This window comes from Toxotes jaculatrix, chromosome 21 (assembly GCF_017976425.1).
Source record: "Toxotes jaculatrix isolate fToxJac2 chromosome 21, fToxJac2.pri, whole genome shotgun sequence".
In the NCBI taxonomy this organism is placed as follows: domain Eukaryota; kingdom Metazoa; phylum Chordata; class Actinopteri; family Toxotidae; genus Toxotes; species Toxotes jaculatrix.
The window spans coordinates 13,912,165-13,934,499 of record NC_054414.1 but is presented as its reverse complement, the minus strand read 5'-3'; the positions used below and the strand labels follow the sequence as shown (position 1 = coordinate 13,934,499).

The following is a 22,335-nucleotide window of genomic DNA, read 5'->3' as shown; positions in this document are numbered from 1 at the left end:
TCAGTCAACAAAAAAATATGATCTTTCTGAATTATATTAGGAAATGTGATGTTCTGTGACCAGAAAGGAGCTTATCATCCTTTCAGCTGTAGATGAGATGATAGATACATAATATTTGTGTGTATACAGGATTGTGTGTGTGTGTGTGTGCGTGTGTGTGTGTGTGTGTGTGTGTGTGTGTGTGTGTGTGTGTGTGTGTGTGTGTTTGTGTGTGTGTGTTGTGGTCTGTAAGATTTACATCGTTTTATTTCAAATGTTTTCTCTATTTCCAGTACATTCTCTACAGCAGACAAGGGCTGAAGGCAGATGTGTGTGTGTGTGTGTGTGTATTTATATATATCTGCGTGTGTGTTGAATTTTAGCATTGGGTTTGTGTGTGTGAGTGTCCTTTAGCACCCAGACTGTACCGACCCTGTCACATTACAGGGACAGATGAGCTGCAGTGATGGAGCGAGCTGGCTGCATGCACGTGATGGATCATTGCAGCAGGGCGAAGAGATGCAGATTTTCACTGTGACATTTCTTTTACTCTGTGAGAATTTCTCCGGCGAGCTGAAGTGAGGTCGTGCTCCAGCAGCTCTCGGTTTGAACACTTGCAGCCTGCGAGCTTCTCTTCGACATTTCTGCTTGTTTTTTCTTTATTTTTTTTAAAATTTTGAATCTACTCTTTGGAAATGGATACACCCTTTATTATTTCGATTACTACTTATTCCGCTTTAGAGGTGCCAAGGATGCAGGGTGTCGCTTGTGAATTGCACTTGACCTCTAACACTTAAGCTGTGGATAAATGTGTAAACATTACAGATGGCTCCACACATCACTGAGTATCTGCTAATACTGATACTAATCCAGTACTCATTTTTTCTCCTTCTACTAAGCTCTTCATGAGCCACAATCTCCACTAAAAATGTCATGCATATTTTAAGATAGATCAGATACACGTTCAAGCTCCAAACGAAAGCTGTAAAACCATTTTCCAAGGCATTTTCTAAGTTGCTTGGACAGATATGAGAGCACCAGTTCAGAAGAGAAATGTTGGTTTGGCAGCGAGTAACAAGGGTTTGTAGTAAGATGTTTTCAAAAGCGGATAGCGGTTGGTCATCCATCAAAATAAATCCCATGATTTTCTCGGCCTGTTAGCTTTGCTGCTGTCTGGAGGGAGTTTCTGACACTTCCAGCAATCTTTGTTCTCCAGCAAAAGTTTTGTTGGCGGCACTTGTCGAAGCAAAATCTGAGGTTTTGCAGAATTGTCCTGTTGACTTCCTTGATCTGACGATATGGTTGCTTAGACAACTAGGACACATTAGTCTCCCTAATGTGCAATTTCATTGTTTTTCATATTTTTTTTTCTGGTATCCAAACCAGTGTTTTTGCTGCTCTTAGTATCCGACCTACACTGAGTAATGCAGTGGAGCATTACTGGCTAGCTCACATACGCGAACTGCATGCCAGTTTCCTCGCTAAGAAACAGACAGTGAAATGGTTTACGAGTCAAAAGTTCAGCTTACCCCTGTGGTTGTCAAGCAGAGCTGGGATGTTTAAGTGTCACTCAGGACGCGTGCTTGTGGGTGACGTTGGGGTTGGGTGGTTCAGGGTGATCTGTGGTATTTATGTCACCAGCGGGGTTCAGTCGAGGTGAGATAGACGTTAAGTCCGAGGAGCGCAGTCAGGCTTGCAGCCAAATACTGTCAGCCTAATACCAGCAAGTGGTCCAGGAGGAGCAGCCGCAGCATCTGGATAGTCAAGCTCCATTAGCCTCCCGGCTCCGTTTTACACTGGCTGCATTACAGCCTTGTTGACAAATGGCAGAAGAGGTGGCGTGTGTGATGTGAATCACATAACTCAGGGGACCTCCACCATGAATATCATACCCCCTTGCTCCCTGATCTTTCCCCTCCTCCCTCCCTCCCTCTTGTCTGGGCTTGCTGTAGCAGCAGCCTGGCTGGGATTCAGTGGGACAGCATTAGTTCTCAACCTTGGTGAAGGACTAAATGCAGCCACAGCCTGGTGTCCTTGCTGTCACACTGCTGCTGGGAGAAGATAACCACTCCAGCCTTTAGGACAGGCTGTAGGGCTCCCTTTGGTCCTTGCAGCACTGTGAGCAGAAGCACTGTGAATAATTAATTAAGTAATCATTACATCTGACGCGTGACAATACTAGAGTTGTATTTTTGATGAGTAGGGCGGCCGTTTTGTGGGATTTTATGATGCTCCACATTTTTTCAAGGACTTACAAAAGCAGACTCTGAGCTTGATTTAAGGATATAGCATTCATTTTTGCCAGAGAGTTACAGCTATAACCTAAACCTAATATTCCATGTAAAGATGCAGATCAGAGGAAAAAGTAATTTAATTCAGTGGTGGAGGTGTTTATATTTCATATGACATGTTTAATTTTTTTTTCCAGTATTTTCCTTCTTCTCACATGACTCATGACAGTCACCCAGCCAATCTGGAAGATTTTTCTAAGATAACAAACAGTGATATTGCCCCCCCATGCATGTAACACCTGGACATTTTCACCGCTACGGTGAAAATATTTACCTCTAAGAAGCTGTCTCTGAGGTGAAATCTAGAGCCCTGCTGCACTCGGTGAGGAATTCTTGCTTCAGCCTTTTAAAACCTTCCGCTGGCATTTTGGCTTGTCCGTGTGTGGCCTGTAAATTGTTCATAGTGATATATTAAGATGCTGTCACAGCACTGTTAAGTAGACAGGTAGGACTATGAGTGTGTGTGTGTGTGTGTGTAAGAATTAGGTTTATTTACTGGGCTGAGCTGCTGAAATAAACCATGCAGTGCTATATTTCTCTCAAACACACTGGAGCATTGAATGATGACACACACAGGGAGAGGCTGTGGTGGGTATTGATGTGTAATGCCCTTGGACCAAAGCCAAGACGGTGAAATGGAATGAAAGGAAAGTAGTCACTCCCCTGTTAACTCAAGGTTGTACTTTACAGGAGCTATATCTGTCTTTGTTGTCAATGCTACGCTCAGTAAATGTGCTCTGTGTGTCTGCTGCTGCAACTATAAAAACATCTAAATCACGTCTGCCTGTTGACTTTGAAGATTCCCACCAATTTCCCTGTATTTTTCCAAGGCTGATGCGGTATGTCACGGCTTATCCACAACTTCTGAGCTGGCGGGAGACTGGTGTTTGGCACTCGCTTGTAAACATAGCCAGAGAATGAGCCCTCAGTGATCGGGATCCCTGCCAGCTCATAGAAGTGGCAGCTGATCATCCTCGGTTAATAGGCACTCATAATCCTCTGTGAATGTCTTATGTTGTCCCCCGAGAGGAGCGAGACCAAAGCATGTATTTGCAATCAGCGTGCATTAAGGGATGACAGTTTAACTGCTGCCATAACTGTAATAAACCAACCCACTGTTTGCATGCTGAATGGAAGCAAAATGAAAACTGTTAAGTGTTTTTTTTTTTTTCATTTCTAACAATGGCTCTCCCTTTCTTTCTCCCCCGCTGCTGCTTGTCATTGACACAGGAAGTCGAGGTTAGTGTCTCCTTTGTTGTGTACAAAGCACTGTCTGTCTTTTCCCTTGACATCTCTTTTAGGCTGTAACTGTCACCTGCCTGATGAATATGAGCTCATCTTGCCTAAAGAACAAAATATACAATACGATACAACATCACTCCCTGTCGGAGTGAAAATTTGGTCTTGGACTACACACTGCAACATAAAGGATTAGAAACAAAAATGTGTAAAACTAGAAATATTAGCTTTGTAGAAGTAGAAGTAACAATAGATTATGTGGTATGGTTCATCAGTGGACATGTACTCTTCTTTTTAGACATTCAGCTACCAATTAAATGCAGAAAAACAAATGTAAACACAAAACCTGTCCCTTTTACTCCACACCCTTTGCACAGTATTAAAGATGCCTTTGGCTATACTTGTTCGGCTTGGCTTGAGAGCTCAGTCTTTGTGTCCCCCGAGCAGAATAAGACCAAGCTAAACTGAACAGTCCTGATCCTCGGGGTCCTCTCTGGGCCTCGTGCCGAGTAGTTATAGTTGATCCTCTCTGTCCTGACACAGAGAGAAATAGGTCAGAATGGATACAGCGGGGGGACGCTGAATTTTTATTATCGTTCCAGCGCTTTGCCGCCAGGGACGCAATCTAAAAACCAGAGTTAGTTTGCAAATATTCCCTCTGCAACAGTGCGGGAGCTAAGATAATCCAAGTCCTTTTATGAGATGCATGTCAGCTTACAGAGTCTTGCTGTGGTTATTTATTTAATGTTAGAAGGTGCATTTACAATAACAACAGCCACAATAGTAATAAAAATTAATATAATGGTTATGGTGTTTATACTGTATGTCAAAAGAGCTTCAAAGTAATTGATAGGAGAGATGCAGAGAGGAATAAGTGTTAACCTTATTTAGTTCGGCAGGTCAGTTTTTACCTTGAAAACAGCAGTGGACAGAACAATCAAAACTCAAGGTCCTCTTACTCGCTTGTTCAAGTGCTTTTGGCAGTATGATAGTCTTCATTCATAGATTGATTTTTCTCAGGCGTCACAGAGCTGTAGATGTTCAACCTCTTCATGAATCATGATAAGATCAGAAGCTCCAGAACATGTAAATAAGTTGAAAAGTATAAATAAAAACCAGATACAAATAAGTGAAAGCATAAATCGGTTTGATGATGATGAGGAGGAGAAGATTTTATAGGAAAGTATAATTGAATGTTATTAATAAAATTGTAAAATTTTACAGCACTGAGTGGGAAATATGTGAGATGATAAAGATAAATAAATCAATCAAACATACAGTATACATATACAGTGAATAAAAATAGTCACAGACTTTAATGAAGCCCCATCTATTCAACAGAGAGAGTTAAATATATGTGAACTGCTACAATCACACTCACAATTAAACTGTCATTCAGTGCGTGTAGCATCGTTAAGCATGAGAATGAGAGCATACCTTCTCCATTGTGTCACCTATTATTAAATGAATTAATGCAAATATATTTCCTTTCCAGGATGACTACATCAAGAACATGGAGGAGAACATGGGTTCCGATGAGAGTAAGTCAGAGGAAAATATTTTATCTGATTTGAAAACACGGTGGAATAGTGTGTTGCGCGTTATCGAAATGCTGGCTTTTTTTTAATTGCAGAAGTTGTCTGAGGTCATGCAGCTTGTGGTGAGCTCAGGTCCGAGGTGTCAGAGCTCGTGGAGGGTGAGAAGGCAGCTGTGATTCAGGAAAGGAGAAGCTGAGCCTTCAGTCAGATCCATTAGTTTGAAAAGCCTGCTGTAATTGCCTTTGTTGCTGAGGGCTCAACTCAGAACTCCCACCAGGCTCCATTTACCACCATGGGGTCTGTTCTTAGTCAACAAAAAAAAAAAAATCTCACTTTTAGAAAATCAGCTGTGGAGGAGGAACGGAGACTATGTGAACATACTGAGCAGTTATTTCAGTTAAATGATCTTTTTGTATTCAACGGAAATGAAAATGATCCAAGAAAGCACTTAGAAAGTTCATACTTCTGCAAACGACCAATTTGGAGTGAACGTCACGGTTATGTCACTGCACAGCGGTGGCAGAAAAAACACAGAAACAGGTGGAGGGAAATACAATTAGCAACATTACCGTGTTAGCAGATGTAGCATGTAAACAAGCCAAATATTATATTATTTATGTAATGTGACTTTTACTTTACATTATGACTGAGGTCAAACTTAGCTAAGCCTCTAGACCTCATACTGGATTTACAACTAAGGGGCAAATCATTTCATAATATGACTTACAGTGTCATATTGAGTGATATTTGATGATCATAAATGTTAAAACATACAGTACGTCCCCACTGTCTTAATTATTTCCCCAAGAAATTAATTAAATTGGGTGAACAGGAAAATCAGAAATTGAACAACTAAAACTAATTTTCTGAACAAATTAGAAACCAGCTTGTACAGCGTCTATTCGGTTATGTTATGTTGCTGTGTCTCAGCAGAGCAATCACACTGACATGCAGTTGCAGGCTTGGTTGGTTGGTTGGTTGTTTGGTTGGTTGGTTGGTTGGTTGCAATGTAACAGTTCTCAGAGTGAAAAACAGACAGGTCTGTATCAAATGGGAGTCAGGACACTACTACTGCTGCCATTTTGATCTGGAAAAACCCTGATGATAGATGAAATGCATTTCCTAGTCATATTTTAGTTGTACAAAAATGTTAGGCTGGGCTGAAGTTGAAGGGAAAAAGTTCACCAGCCTGTCACGTCAACCAAAGCTGGATACCCCCCACCCCCAGCTTCAAAACCCAGTGTTGCTGTATCCCAGTCATCTCTTCTCACAACAGGAGGAATAACTAATGTAATATCACGAATACGCCTTGCTTGCTGTAGTGTGGGCGATGTTCATTTGAATACCATTGATTTCAACCCCATCACAGCTCCCAGTGGGACTAGCGCTGCAGACCTAATTGATCAAGGTCCCCCTCACTGCAAATTCAACAAGACAGCCGAGACTCCGGCAAGGTGTACCTGCAAGCCCCGGACAGAACAAAAGACCTAACAGGAGACTTCAGACACCTTCGGGGCTTTTTTTTAAGTTTGCTGATTGAGACATCAGCTGAGTCTGCTCTGCGTTTGAGGGCCATTTCAAAGCCGTGAGATGCCCACTGCTTTGACTTCACAGAGGAGCTGTTCTATTTGACCTTGCCATCCTTTATTTGTGCTGATAAATTAGACGTCTTTTGTGCCTAGAGAAAAAAAGAAAAAAACTAATTGTATCATAAAAACAAGCGACTGTGATTATGCATCCAGTTGTACAACAACTTCAGGGAATTATTCATAAATAATGTGTTAGAATTAGAGGTGAACGTGTGAGTTGTATCCTCTCTAATTATAAGTAAATAGTTTTATATCTCCATTGGAGTTGAATAAAAGCTGCAGGCTCCTTTAACTCAGCTGCCACCAATTAAGTCAAAGGATAGAAAAGAGTCTTCTAAGATGACAGTAATTGCAAATCCAGTTGAAACTAATTTACTTACGGCTGTCAGATGGGCTCGTCTCTTTAATACCTTTCACATATATCAGAGCTAAATCTTTTCAGTTTCAGATGGGTGCTACTATTTCTTGGCAGCCCATTAACAGCTCGAATGTAAGACAAATGGTTGATGAAAGGTTTTGTTGGAAGATGCCATCCGATGGCAAGGTGTCATGCTCAGCGGAGAATTCAGATGTGACCGCAGACAACAGGGAGAGCGGTGAACGTGGATGAGAAAGCAGACGCGTTCGTATGTGATCCCAGCACAATAATAACAATAATAATCTCGGAGAGACTGGACGCAGGCTCGGCGCAGTCACTTCACCTTTGATGACATGATTACAGGAGGATTTAGAGCCCATAATGGCCCTTACACGTCCCTGCACTGAATTCTCAATGCAGCGTGATGCGAATAACAACCAGGGAAGCAGGGGAGGCAGAAAACACACTTGATCTTTAATGCAAATTAAATCTTGTGTTTGGATTTCATTTTCAATATGTAGGAGTTGTACAAGAATACTGTATGAGGGATGTGCTTTGCTCTAAGCTGTTGCTTGGAGGCAGGCTTAGAGTAAAGGTGCTCATATATGCTGAACATGGGAGCAATGAGAGAGCTGCACATCACCCCTCTGAACTGAAAACACCAAGCTGTGTTTCTATGGGAACATACAGTAAATAAATGCTGTGTTAGTTAGCAAAATTATTTTGTTTCTTGATTTAATTCATTTAAGATGAATAAGTATAAGACATGGCTGGTTAGCTATAACTGCTATAATCCACATTTGTCATATTAACAGTGGATGAAATGTGTAATGTGAAAGGGGCTGCTCATAGGAACATACTGGAAAAGAAACTTCACCTGGTTCTACAGTTCCCCTCAGCTCTACAGAACATTTTAGCTTTTTTCAACTCATTCTTTTGGTCTTCCAGACTTTACTGTTGCGATTCAGTCTCACTGCTCTCATTAGCATCGTTTCCAGACACTGCAGCAGCCAGCTGTTTTCAGCGAAAAAGCTTCAGTAAGCCCACGGTACGCTACCCGCTGAGCATGAGACGGCAGACAGACAGATTTAGCAACTAGCTGGTGAACATAGTTGAGTTTGCCATAGCAATGAGCTGATAATGTGCACTGTTGTGTCTACAGCTTATTTCCGCTGCCCCAAGTGGCCAAAACTACTCTACCATTTCTCCTACAAATTGTATTCACTGTATTCACAAAATTTTTGGTAGACAGATTATTTGGATGAGCCTGAAAACGTTGTTAACTTGTCTTGAATAAATTAGTTGCCGTAACTTCAAATAAATGCAAAATTTGACGGCATTTTATCTGTAGGTGTTGCAAACATATCAATAAGATAAATCTAAAAAGTCGACTCCTATGATTGTCTATCACTGCGTGTTTTAATGCAGATCTCGATTCAGACACAGATTAAAGCTGTTTTATTATTAAAATAACATGAAGAGGATTATAGAGCCTTGTTCGAGGTTTGCTCTCTGAGTGCTTTCTGGTTTTATTTGACTCTTCCTCAGATATTCAGCTGGTTCAGTGCACGACTCACAGCACAGCCTGTAGCTTTGATTTTTCTGAGTGGACGGCAGGTACAGCCACTGCTCACTGGTCAAAAAATAATGAAATATCACACATGAAAGTGGGACTAGTCTAAGGTATATTGCACTTCTAAAAAAAAAAAAAAAAAAAAAGGAGTTTGGTTCCCTGCCCTCATAAAAGTTTATGGTCCGTGACTGGAACCTGTGTTAACAAAACCACCATCAAAATATACTGACAGTCTCTGTACGATCAACCAGAAGAAAGCCTGAGGAAAACCTGAGTGATGAGTTTCACTGAAGAGAACTGATGGGACCCATTGAGGCATACAGAAAATATGAGATGACTTTCTTTGTTGTTAAGAAATAGTCAGAATGAAATGTAAGGTAATAGTTTGGGATGATTTTTGGGAGGTTCAGTGTCTTAAATCAAAAGAGAAGTAGGAGACAAATGTGCTGTCAGCCGTGGAGTCTGGATATTGTTTCGCCGCTGGGGTTAAATCATGACAGAGCAGAATACCTGTTGGAACAGATGAAGTGAATAAAAGTCAAGTGGTCACAAAATCTTTTATATGAAATGACTGTTTGAAGTTTATGAGCTATCAGCGCTGCCAGAATCCAGCTATCTGTCTCTGAGCTTCTCTGCTGAGCCTGAATTCTACGTCTTGTGTTTTTATGAGTTTCTTTCCAACTCAGAAGTGGATTTTAGATAAATGGATTTGTAATTCAATTACGATGGACAGCAAAAATACTACCTGTCCTATCTCACTCATACTGATTTCTTTTTGACTATTTTCTTGTTGTTGCCTTTGATACAGGTATTGCTACTTGATTTTTATGCTACTATACCTGAGGTCCTGCTCTACTTCAGACTTCTGTTCAATGAACCTCAACTTTTACATATAACAGAGGGTTTCTTATATCCGTAGCTCTGAGATAAATATTTTCCTTCATCCAAAATATTGTGTTGAATTACTCTTAAAGCAATTCCAGGGTCTGTACCAGTAGCCAGTCAGTTGTTCCTTGGATCATGGCCTAACTTTTAACTGAATTAAAATAAACTCTGTAAACAGGGTTTTGAGGTACCCAACGCCAGCTGTGCCATCAGTATTCTGTACATTACTCCTTGCTTTAGCCACATAGCGCTCCCTATGCAAACATTTTTTGATCCCACAGATATCCTCTGTCTGCCCGGATTACAAGCCGCTGCTTTGCTCTGCTCTTCTTCGTCAGTGAAGTGTTTTTAAGTCCGCTGCGCAGGCAGTGGCAGTTCGTGGAAATGGTGAGGAGTTTCGGAGCTCTGTTAACATGTGAGTCAGTTACAGTTTTTGGTCAGACTTCTCAGCAGTTATTCAGGCTCACAGCCTCCTGCCGGTATTTTTGGATTCCCTCAGAGTTGTCTTGTCATCCACTGATTCCATAAAAGTCCACTGTTCCCTCATACCTCCCTCCTGTAGCATCAAAGTATAGCCTAGTTGCCGGATTTGCGGGGATCTGGCTGGCAGCCACCTTGTCTGTTGACCGTGTTGACTACAAAGCAGCTGCTCAAAGCTGACTCAGGACTTCACAGCTTAAATTTCTCTCACTGACTGCCGCTTGCCACTCACTCTTAAATTTATCGGAGCACGTTGGAGTTTTGCGAGGCCTCTCCAGCAAGGCGGCAAATGGGCTGGGACAGTGTGACATCCAGTTTCAGATTGGCATTGACCACAGACTGGGGAAGGTGAAGGACACTGCTATTTCTATCCCAGTCTATCAGTGGAAAAGAGGCTGGCATTGAACCATTCAAGTCTCCCAAGATATAAAGAGAGATGCAGTTGAAGGAGGGAGGGAGGCAGCAAGCGGGGGAGGGGAGAGGACAGAAAGAAAGGGAACGTGGGAGACAAAGATGGAGTGTGTGTGTTAGTGTGAGAGAGAGAAAAGGCAAGCTGGGGAGAGACAGTGATAAGTTGACATGGGGGAAGTGAGATGTGACAAGCCGAGAGAAAGAGATGCTCAATCAGTGCTGTCAGGTTTTCTTGCAATCAGAGACAGACGTTGGAGACTGCAGGCAGTACTATTGACGATGTGCTGCCTCGCTAATGACAGCTAGGCGTCCATGTTTTCAGCAGTGCTGACTATAAAATCAATGGACTCGTTTGTGCACACTGCTAGAATATTTTTCATTACACATTTCATGATTTTTACTGCATACGCCTGTGAAAAAGATAGTTGTGTGAAGATGGAAGATCATTTTAAATGGTGTAAATATACAGAACTTGATCATACAGCACATAAAATAGCTGCTTTCCACTTTTTTTTTTTTTTTTTTTGCTGCTTTACACATGCTCCTACTCAAAAGATGAATAAAAAAACAGCCGGAAGCTCAGTATTTTTCTTCTGGAGGTGAAAAAAGAAGAAGAGAGAATTAGAGCAAAACACTTCAGCTGTGATTGACACTTCTGAATTTTCAGAGTTGTTGTTTTGTGTTTGCAGCCATGGACACCACCAAGGACCCGTGCCAGAATGTGAAGTGCAGCCGCCATAAGGTGTGCGTCGCTCAGGGCTACCAGAGGGCCATGTGTGTCAATCGCAAGAAACTGGAGCACAGGTAGGTGGAGATTCGTTGTGAGTTTGCGAGGTGTGCTGCCGTCGTTTCAAAGATTTCTGTGCCAACAGGGCAGACATTTCTGTGGCATTGGTGTCAACAGCCGATAGCTGTGTGTCAGTTAAAAGCCTTTCAGTGTCTGGTTGGAGAGCTATTGATTAAACTCAGTAACAGGACCAGAGAGTGTCATGAGTCAAGAGTGAAGTCATTTTAGCTGGAACATTCATGCTGAGCAATGACTAATTAACTGTGTGGATGGAAGGTGGTAAAACTGAACACAGACAGTAATGGAGGCAATAAATATTTGATATGCAAACTGAATAGCTAATTTTGAACTTTTATCACTATTGAATACTTAAACTTTTTTTTATAGCACTGAAATATCAGGCTTGGTCAGATCAGAATCTGATCTGAATGACCAAGGCAATTCAATCAACCAGATTTTCTGAATTCAGCCTACTGAATTTCATTTACTAAATGTAAATTATAAATGAATAATTTTAAATATTGGGTATTTGAATTATGCCGATTATTTGCTTCCACATACTTTATTTTTTGCATGTCTACATTTGTGATCATGACAGCTATGCTCTTATCAGACACAGAGGAAAGAGATACTAGTTTAATGGGCAAGTGTCAAGGGTACATACCTTATGATTAATTAATGCATAACTAATATATGACTCATCCTGATCTAATGCATGATGTATCATGAACTCCTGTGGCTCAGAATTAATCATTAATGAAACCACTATTACTTAGTTTAATTACTTAAAACTACATGGATCATCAGTTTGTGAACTCATACATTTATGTAGTGAAGCCAGAATCAAATTAACATCTCCAATAGCAAAACAGCACCATAGTATTACCTTTGAAACATACAGTATGAAACTGGCTAAAGAGACTTTGACCAGCTTCTTCTGGTATATTGTGTATTGATGTGTTCTCCAAACTCTGCGTTTGGTGTTTGTGCAATCATTCGCACATACAGTGTATCTAAAATGAGACCAAACCTCAACAAAGGGCTGGATCAAACCGAGGCTTACGCTGTGTTCACGTCACATTGTATGAACTGTAAACACAAGCGCCTGAGAGAACAACAACAAAAAACAAGTTAGGCTTCTAATTTTGGACAGCTTTGTTATCTCCCACTTGGCAAAAGGAAGTGTCAACAAGACCATTCCAAAATGGCTGCAAATCAGTTCAACTGAATAAAATCCAATATTAACACAAATATAACTGATACAGCTAATTAAAGCAGAGCTTTGTAACCTACACGTTTTGCTTATCTGTGTAACATATCAATGACCTTCTACAGATATGTAACATAACTTAAGGCTGCTATAATCATTTTTTGAATTGGATGGATCACATGACATGAACTGTGTGTCAGGAAAAAGTTGTAAAAACTAACTATACACGACCTGTCCAGCTCCAAACGGCACACAGACAAAGTGAGGGAATATCTGGTGAACATAGTGAAGCAATTAGCAGCCAAAGAGTCGCATATTTTACTCAAGAGCTGGTGGAGAGCAAAACAGAACTAAAAGGAGAATAAATATTGAAATTTACATTTGCCCCGTGGCAAGAAAAACAACTCCAAATGAATGCTGATGTTTGCTACACGTCTGCTGGATGTGTAAATAAGTCACTTTTTGCCAGCAAGTTTGCCATATCAACTTAAATGTTGATAACATGTCACTGCTGTGTTTACAACTTGTTTTCATTGGACTCAAGTTGCAAAAAATCTGTCAGTGCATGTTTAAAAATAGCTAATTTTGCCTACATTTCCATTTATTTGGTGTGATTTCAGCACTAGCAATTGGAAGACCATGTATTTGGTCTAAAGGCGGATTTCAGGTGGCAGTGTGAAGGCTGCAGATCAGGTAAATAAATCCTAATGGCTAAGACAAACATGAAGTAGCCACAAAACATGGCTGTGGATCTTTAGGACAGGTACAGAAAGGCAACACAGAGTCTTAAACGCTAAGGCAAAATACATAATCTGACAGAGACTGATTCTGAGCTGTCTCTGCTTGTGCCCAAAAATAGGTTACTGTTTGTCAGCCTTTTTGAAAGGTAGCTCTTGAAATTTTATGACCAAAAAGTCAGAATAAGAGATACTGAACCAAAGTTACAGAAGCACAAATGTAAGGTTTTTCTTTGCTTCAACAAGTTTTCTGGGGCTAAAAAAAAAGGAAACGAAGGCCTTTCGTAAATTTTGTGTGGGATAACTTTTTGGCCGTAGCCACAAATGTCTGAATGTTTTAAAATATTCTTGGAGCCCATCAAAGTAACTTTTTCAAAGTTTTTATGAATTACCTTAATCGCCTAGTCCCTAGCATGACACTGAAATGCAAAAAACTCAAAAACATTCAGCATTTTCCAAAAAAAAAACACCCTTCATTTAATTGACCTTCACTTAGCAGCAGTGTTTTTACATCTCACCACTTGAACATTGAGTACATTGTGTATTTGACTTCCCATGTCGAAAAATATTGTGCTACTGAATTTTCCATGTTGATAATAAGGCAGCTTTAGAAAACATGGTACGGACTAATTAGTGAAAATGGAGGCAGAGGACGGAGGAGGGGAGGTTGAAAACATGACAAGTAAAACATGTAGAAAACTTTAACATTTCAGCCATTTAATACAGTGTAATACAGGGGTTCATGTAAGTATTTCAGATGGTCCTCCCTTCACAAAGACCCATTAGTTTTCAGTAGAAAACCTCACAGAAAAGAATTTATCTGTTCCTTCACCCATTCATTTCACTTTGACTGAAAAACAAATGAGCAGGGTTGCAGCCTGAAAAGAATTAATGGAGTGAATTATTACTACCTGCAAAGTCTATCTGCAGCGACAGGCATTTATCTTTTTCAATAAAGTGCTTCATTTACAGAGTCACTCCAGAGATGAGAGAAAGACTCTGTCGAATAATGGGTAATAAGCACGAACGCAACCACACTAAACCATTCCAGCATCATTAAGTAGCAGCCTCAAAAGTCGTACAGCAGAGAGCCTAATGCTTGTGCTCACTGAACATGAAGTCAATCACTGTGTGAGAGGAAAGCAGGCCGAGGGAATTTCATGAAGCAGTGCATCCAAACATTAACAGGCAGATTATGACTTTCTGGTAATTATGGTCAGAAATGTCTGGTCTCGTTGTACTGATGTTGTAGTTTTACAGGAACGAGTTGTAATAAAAACATCTTGTTAGAGAAGATTTGTAACTGTAACTGTGTTTGACCTCAGCAAGCCGGAAGATATTAAAGAGCCAGTTCACCCAAATTTCAAAACATATTTTCTCACTTAAATCTAGTGGCATGTACCCATGCAGATAGTTTTGGTTTTATTAGACCAGATTTTTACATATCTGTCTCTTGAGATTTCTGCTGCTACACCATGAGTGGAATTACCTCTGTGCTTCTTTGTTCTTACAGCATAAACCATAAACCTTTAACTTTTCCTTTTTGTCCCTCTCATGCTTAGAGTCAAACAGTCTGGGCCTCTAGAGGCTCATGAAAGCAGCTGTAAGCCTTGTCCTGTGGCCGCTTCCTCACCTGTATGTGGCTCTGATGGACACAACTACGCCTCTGAGGTAAAAGAAAATCTTCTGCACCAGCATCTCTCTTTGAAAGCACTTATACTTGAAAGCTTAGATAATTTTTCTTTTGCTTTATTACTGGCTCCTGGCATTATAAAACCCTGAAAAGAAATGGAAAGTGGCCGTGTCATCGTTTTAAATAATGAGATGAGTCCAGTCAAGTGCTGTTTCCTGCTACGCTGACATATACGTGGGCGCAGCAGGGCAGCACAGTTCATCACTGCTCGCAGGAGGACAAGTGCACCAGCTGAACGTAGCCGCATGATTAATGACTGACGTTGTTTTGAGCGGCATCACCGTACACCGGCCACGGCCAGGACTCTTTATTGATTTATGTATAGTTTTTAATTTTGACCTTGCACGAGAAGACGGCAGAAAATGACGGCTCATTCTTGCTGCCTTCGTCTAAGTGCAGTGTCTCATCTGAATGAGCAATCTCTTTTTCCTGCGGTCACCCCCATAAATATTTTAACTGCATCCATGCCTCTCTCTCTCTCTCCTCACAGTGTAAGCTGGAGCAGCAGGCCTGCCTGACAGGCAAAGACCTGAACGTCATGTGCGCTGGCTTTTGCCCTTGTGCCACCTCCTCCGTTACCGTCACAAACACTGACACCAAACGTGGCAAGTGTCTTTTCTTCTCCTCCATATACCCGTGCATCTTAATTTTGGGATTCACGCCTCCCTTTCTGCATCGCTGTCATCGCTTTCATGAGTCAAGGTTTCAAAAAAAAGGAAAGTTATGATGCACTGGTGATGCACACAGCCTGCTGTCTGTAGGGAAGGACTCCAGCCTCCTGAGACAACTAATCAACCCGATGCCTGATGTTTGGGATCGATACTTACCAATTTCAGAGATTACTGTTAGCCAAATATCCCCCATGTGGTTAAACTGCTCTTTCAATCATATAGTAATTAATTATTTAGAGTGTACACTATCTATCATTGCGGCCAAACAGTATTGATTGTCAGGGCTCTCGGGCACGTGAAAATGCCAATTGATCAAAAGGATGAAATGTTACTCCTGTTTTGCATCTGTAGCTTGGAATAAGTGCTTAGTCTGAGACTACAAGTGGATTTTTATTGGATAACAGCAATTTGCTGCAGTATAGTTAATTGCAAAGTAATGTTTTCCTTGATTAGGCGATCATACATTCATAAATCACAGCATGAAAATCCAACAGTACACCTCAACAGCTTTACAGTGAGGGAAACATGTGCCTTTTGTTGTGTTTGCTGTAAGAGCAGTATGAGTCCCTGCCTGCTTTTTGGGAAGGTGAGTCAGATTGCTGTTAGGTGTCTGCCAGGATTTTGAATGCTGGGATTCCCTTTTTTGCTCCCTCAGAGAGCTGCACTGGCCAGGACCTGGCAGACCTGGGCGACCGCTTGAGAGACTGGTTCCAGCTCCTTCATGGAAACGCAAAGCGGAATAACTCTGGCAAGCTTGGAGCTGGCACCGCTTCAGGTCAGAAACTCACAAAGCAGCTTTATTCTCCACTGCCTCCAAACTTACAACTCAATTGTCTATGTGAAGAAATGTAGTGTAAACAGAAAGAAACTAAAGTACTGTGCAAATGATTTCCGACAGCGCTGGACAAGAGCTTGGTGGCCAGCTGCAAGGACTCCATCGGCTGGATGTTCTCGAAGCTGGACACCAACAGTGACCTGTATCTGGACCAAGCTGAGCTGGCTTCTATTAACCTGGACAAGTACGAGATCTGCATCCGACCCTTCTTCAACTCCTGCGACAGCTACAAAGATGGGAAGGTCTCTACGGCGGAGTGGTGCCTCTGCTTCTGGAGAGAAAGTGAGTGAAGGGATCTCCAGTGAAGAAGCAACATCGAGAGCAGAGTCTATTTTGAGGGAAGCAGCAATACCCTTAAAGGCAAAGTCTGATATCTAAAGAAAGTGTATTTCCCAAAGTGTGAAAACTTTTCTTTCAACCAAGTCTGAGAGCCTACAGACAGCTATTTTAAAGCAGCATTTTGCTGCCTAATCATCATCCTCAAAGCACGTTCTGGTTGTCTGTTGTTCCCCTTTATTTTAGACTGTTTTAGCAGTTCGTACCAACTTGTTCTCGAGTTCTCCATCCATTCATTTATTTTCCACTGCTCATCCATGTCCAGTAATATTCCCAGCATGATTAGCAGTTCTTCTCCCCTGCCGAGAACAATCTGGGCAAAACCTCTTTTATCCGAGTCATCTGACGGTTTGTCAGAATCTCTTTCTGACCAACTGAAAGTCCTTCTCCGTGGCCTCACTGAACTCTGCCCGCAACCGAGTTTTGTCTTTCCACCGTGCTGCAGAAAAAGCAGTCCTTCCCCCGGTTGTGGGCTCCCCTGGGCTAACCAAGCCCCAAAGGTCTCCTTCCTCAGCTTGACAGCTTCCTTCACTGATGGTTTCTTTCATGGCCACTGCAACAGGAACCAACAACCCTCTAGCTACAAGAGCAAACAACTGTCTCTCACAATAGAGGCTCTGAACAACACTCTCTGTCCTTCCCTGGGATGCAGTAAGCAGTAACAATTCCTTTGTGAATCCATGTTCCCAACATGGGGAACATGTTAAGAAGTTGTGAAATATAAAATGATCAGGTGTCTCCATGGATCTTTCCTCATAGATAACCTGTTCTCACAGTGCTATTTCAGCTGTGCACTGTTTGACCTTTACTAAACAAATACAGGATATTCTGGGCTGTAACCTCATTTGCACTCTCATTATCCCATTGATCAGGCATTTAACTTGCATGGAATAGGTTAAACTGGCTCCCCGATCAATTTTTCATTACTTTTCCTTTCATTATAAATTATTTCACAAGAAGCAATAGTATTAATGGTCTTGTGTTAATGATTTGGACACATACTATGTGTAAAGAAATAATTCTAAACCACTGTAAGAGGTCTTTATTTTTGTGACTTGACAGTGAAGTCTCAGACAACTGATAACCTGTGAATTCATCTGGTTTTGAGCAAACACAATAGAAATCCTGTGAAGCAGAGAAAACTTTCTCATCTTTGTTTCTATTTCTATCTGTTCAAGAGGTTCAGCTCATTTCCTTGTCATTCTCAGTCTACATCCATATGTTCTTTCACCTAAGCTCTCGACGATCGATCAGGCTCTGAGGCATTGAAATATAAGACTTCTTAAACAAATCAATATGGGCAAAAAGTGTAATTATGAAGAGCATTGATTGAGCTAAATTTTGAGGGAGAGCAGTTTTAGGTATTGTCTGTCATCACTTTTCTTCTCTGATTCTCACAGAGCCGCCGTGCCTCGCTGAGCTGGAGAGGATCCAGGTGCAGGAGGCAGCCAAGAAGAAGCCTGGTAAATACATTCCTCTTAACGGTACCGTGAAGTTCAAGGATTATTTAACTGAAGATTTTTAAACACCGCACTCGCACAGAAACACCTCTTGGACAGGAAATTACCACTGTCTCACTTCAGATCCTCTCAAAGCCACACCGTGCCCCAATAGTTTGCCATAAACTGCACTAGCATCTAGCTGGCGTGTCCCTGCATTCGCTTTGGGTCTCTGGGTGTACTTATGTAACAAGCCGCCTGGAGCAGCAGGCGAGGAGCTGGAGGAGCCTCATTAAAGAGATCACAAGCTCACGGCTAGGATTAGGCCCTAATCAGGCTGGGGGGGATTAGGGGGCAGCTCTGGCTTTGGGAGAGAGCAAAGCTAACGTGCCTGTTTGGCTCCCTGAGAAACCCCTCGCTACAATATCAACCCAGCATGCTCAACATGCTACACAGCTGCTTTTCAGTCTTCAGCTCAAAGCCCAGAGATGTGTTCTTCCATCCCTGAAGCCCACTTGTCTCATTGCTTGTGTTTTCTCTCGTTTTCGCCGGGGGGGGTGGGGGGGGGGGGGTTGCTTGTTAGAGAACTTCTCTTCAGGTTTGACAAGAGCGTCCTAAGGGAGGCTGAAGCAGTGGAGCTCTGTCACTGAGGCTGTCACTGCATTTTTACATGCCACTCTCGCAGCATAAGGAAACACACTACGCCAACATAGTGTATGAAATCACATCCTGCAGCATCTGCATGCCTGAGTAAAACAAACAGGGGAAACTCTCTGTGTCTTCGTGGTATCCCGTGCCAAAAAGCTGCCTCTCCATCCTGACTGATGGTTTTATCACAGGTTCACTAAGGCATGCTGGTGTTCTTGTTTATGCTGCATTCATCTCAAGCATCGGCATGAGGCAGCTATGTGTATTGAGGGTATACATATTTAACAAGTAAGCTTGTGCGTGTGCGCGCATCCTTGCAGGGGTGTTCATTCCCAGCTGCGATGAGGACGGCTATTACAGGAAAGTGCAGTGTGACCAGAGCCGAGGGGAGTGCTGGTGCGTGGACCAGCATGGTGTAGAGATGATGGGCACCAGAATCCATGGCAACCCTGACTGTGGTAAGAGGGGGAATTTGACAAACAGATATTTCTCACACTGTGCACTGCAAGAAAATCTCCTTCTTATAAAGTCATCTTTTGTCTGTGACTGAGTCTGTAAAGTCGTATTTTTTATTTCTGGATTTTAGTGCACTGGCCTACCTTATTCTTTTGTCTTTCAACACATTAATATCTAGAAAATTCTTTAAAGGTTGACAGGTGGTAGCGTTCTTTCTTCTGCTGCTGCTTTTTTCACTTGTTTTACCAAAGTTTTGAAGGTTTTCAGGAATTAATCACAAACGAAGAAATTTTAACAGATGGAGAACAGTGGCATTGTAAGAAATAATAACTGCATCTGCTCAAAACCTCATGTTAGATCTCAGTATCAGAAATAAAGCTGAAACAAATGGTTAACATCTTCAGATTCCTTATTTTGTCTGACCAGCAAAACCCAAACATATTCAAAAAAAGCAGCAGATGAGCAGAAAGGATAAATAAAACAAGAACGAAGTTAAAAAAAAACAGATGTTTACATTTTTCCTTTCAAATTTTCTGCCAGTCAGCTAATCAATCAACTAACTGCTTTGGCACTAATTTCTTCCAGATGAAGTAGCTGGATATTCTGGAGATTTTGGGAGCGGGGTGGGGTGGGAGGATGAAGAGGAGAAGGAGGCAGAGGACAACGCCGAGGAGGCAGAAGAGGAGGAGGAGGAGGAAGGCGAGGCAGACGATGGAGGATACATCTGGTAGAACTGTCTGACCCCACGCAGAGAGCCGAGTCACAGCTGCTGGCCTGAAAATCTACAGGGATGGCTCTCTCCTAACAGCTGAAGATGTTGGGATCGGACTGGAGAGGCATGGAATTATGTATCATCCTGGTGGGGTGTGTGTGTGGTGTCGGGCAGGTCCAGTGATGAGATAATGACCAGTTTTTGTCTTAGGTGTAATTGCTTCATTCTCTTCTCTGTTTTTTGAGCGACAGAGCTTTTTGTTTTGCCGTCCTGAAAAGCAGGACCCACTGACTACTGCGCCATAGGTAGCTAAAGTCCATCAGAATTCCTATCTTGTCCGACCACCATCTATGCATATAGAGATTACCAGTAATTTTGTATTGTGTGAACAATTGCTTGAGTATTAAAGTCACCGTACCACTGGAATGACAGGAGATCAGAATTTAAAGGGATAGTTCGACATTTTGAGATATATGCTTGTTTGCTTTTTTGCTGAGAGTTACTTGAGAGGATCTGTACCATTCTGATGTCAGTACGTTAAATATGAGGCTAAGCTAGGCAATAGTTAGCCTATCTTAGCTTAGAGTCTTAATCTGTTTGGTTAATCTGTACAAAAATCACGGTGTAAACCTTTTACGAAGCATTATGTGGTAGACTATCCAAGAAGTCACTGTGCTAAGGCAGGAATACCCCAGCACATAACACCCTGCAAAAATGCAGCTTTACACTTTTGGTATGGATTAGTTGGTAGAGGCCAAAAACAGAGCTAAAAGACAACAAATATCGGACTTATATTGATCAGGTGGACAGAAACAGATTCCAAATGAAATCTGATGTAGCTCCATAACTGCTGAATGTGTAAAACTGCAATGACATGTTGGTGTCATCTCCTGGTTATAGCTTCATATTTACTGTACAGACGTAGAGTGGTGTGAATGCTCTCAATAAAGCAAATGAGCCCATTTCCTAAAATGTCAAACTGTTCCTTTAAAGCAGTTCAGTGCAATGTGGTCATGTATTTCTAAACTGATTCTGTATATAAATTAAGTGTAAATTATCTGTGAAGGAAGCTTAAAAGATTTCAGGTTACTATGGTTTTAAACTACCTTTATGATAAAGGTGCACCACAGCTCACTGCAGTTTTTAAATCGTACATTCTTTACGAATAAAATGGAAACACACAACTCTACAGGACCCACATTTCCAGTCGATTACTTTTATTGAGAAACTGTAGAATGTACTTCAATGACCCAAACTGCACCTGCAGTTGAAACCACTAATCACTGTCCTCTGCTAACTCTGAAATCAAGTCAAAGAATGTGGCACAACTATGTTTTATTCTGAGTTTGCAACTTGAAAATCTGTATTTTGTGTTTATAAAAATATGTGTGCATTACTTGAAGTTCTGTGTGTATACTTGAATTCACATTGTAATTTTTTTTCTATGAGAGTACCGTAGCCATGTCTTCATTCATGCTATTGATAGGCCAGACATTTGGTTGTTTTTAGTATTGCATGTTAAAAAATAAGAATGTACTTCTAGGCTGAGCACTTTACTAATAAAGGCAACAGGAGCCAAGCTGTATGTTGATTTTTGTCTTTTCCAACTATTTCAGGGTTGAAAATTATCATCCAGGGAGAAGTGAGGTGGGGTTTGTGGCTACTGTGCTAGTGCAAAGAAACCCTGTGCTTAGGTGGGGAAATTAAATGACTTTGTAAGATAAAGACAGTTTTTATTTTTTTGTTTTTGTCCTCACTGTGGTCAGGGGAGGATATGTATCACTGACTGCAGCACTCAGCTGTTTTTCCACAGCAGATCCTTATTTTCAAATTTAGCCTGTGGGCTAAAAACAGATTTTGAGCATAACTGAACCAAACCTGTTTTCAGTAAACCTACCTTACCTGGAGTTATCTGCTTATAAAACATAAGGTGGATGTGCAAATGTGAATATTTTGGAGCACAGAATTACTTTAACACGACCTTTGGGTCCCCCACCTGGTGTTTGAAGCACTGATTACTGAAGATTATTCCAGCTACGGCTGCGATTACATCTGATTGTACAAGGCATTAACAATATACAATTACAGCTGCGATTACATCTGATTAGACAAGACATTAACAAAATACAGTTTCATCATCATCTATAATCATGGAGTCTGCAGTGGAATAAAAACAAGAGGAGGTTGAAAGCTCCAGAGTTTCCTCTCAGCTGAGACTCTGACACGCAGATGAAGATGTCTGCTGAGGTTATTTTGGTGCTAAGCTGCCACCTCATGCTAGAAGAACAAATTACAACAGGTTGGCTCCCAAATGCCATCCCACTAAATAACCACAAAGTCAGCACTGTAATAGGGCATATGGATGATAAATCCTGCAATGACTGGATCTTTACCAGCTTAGATGAATACAATTAACAGCCCTAGAGTCACAAGTAAAAATGTCCAAGATTAAAATTCTAAGTTAAAAC

The 22,335-nt window shown here is 41.4% G+C and overlaps 1 protein-coding gene across 1 annotated transcript in view; it reads left to right on the top strand.

Moving 5' to 3' along the window:
- The window catches only part of LOC121175706 (testican-2-like), a 31,686-nt gene extending 10,250 nt beyond the window's left edge, over positions 1–21,436 (top strand). The window contains exons 2-11 of the mRNA XM_041029522.1: positions 3,501–3,509; positions 5,005–5,050; positions 11,033–11,147; positions 14,640–14,748; positions 15,261–15,375; positions 16,097–16,216; positions 16,340–16,558; positions 18,013–18,075; positions 19,020–19,157; positions 19,741–21,436. Coding sequence (XP_040885456.1) covers positions 3,501–3,509; positions 5,005–5,050; positions 11,033–11,147; positions 14,640–14,748; positions 15,261–15,375; positions 16,097–16,216; positions 16,340–16,558; positions 18,013–18,075; positions 19,020–19,157; positions 19,741–19,886 — 1,080 coding nt within the window. The 3' untranslated portion in view covers positions 19,887–21,436. The remainder of the gene's footprint in view (positions 1–3,500; positions 3,510–5,004; positions 5,051–11,032; positions 11,148–14,639; positions 14,749–15,260; positions 15,376–16,096; positions 16,217–16,339; positions 16,559–18,012; positions 18,076–19,019; positions 19,158–19,740) is intronic.
- The last annotated feature ends 899 nt before the right edge of the window (positions 21,437–22,335 follow it).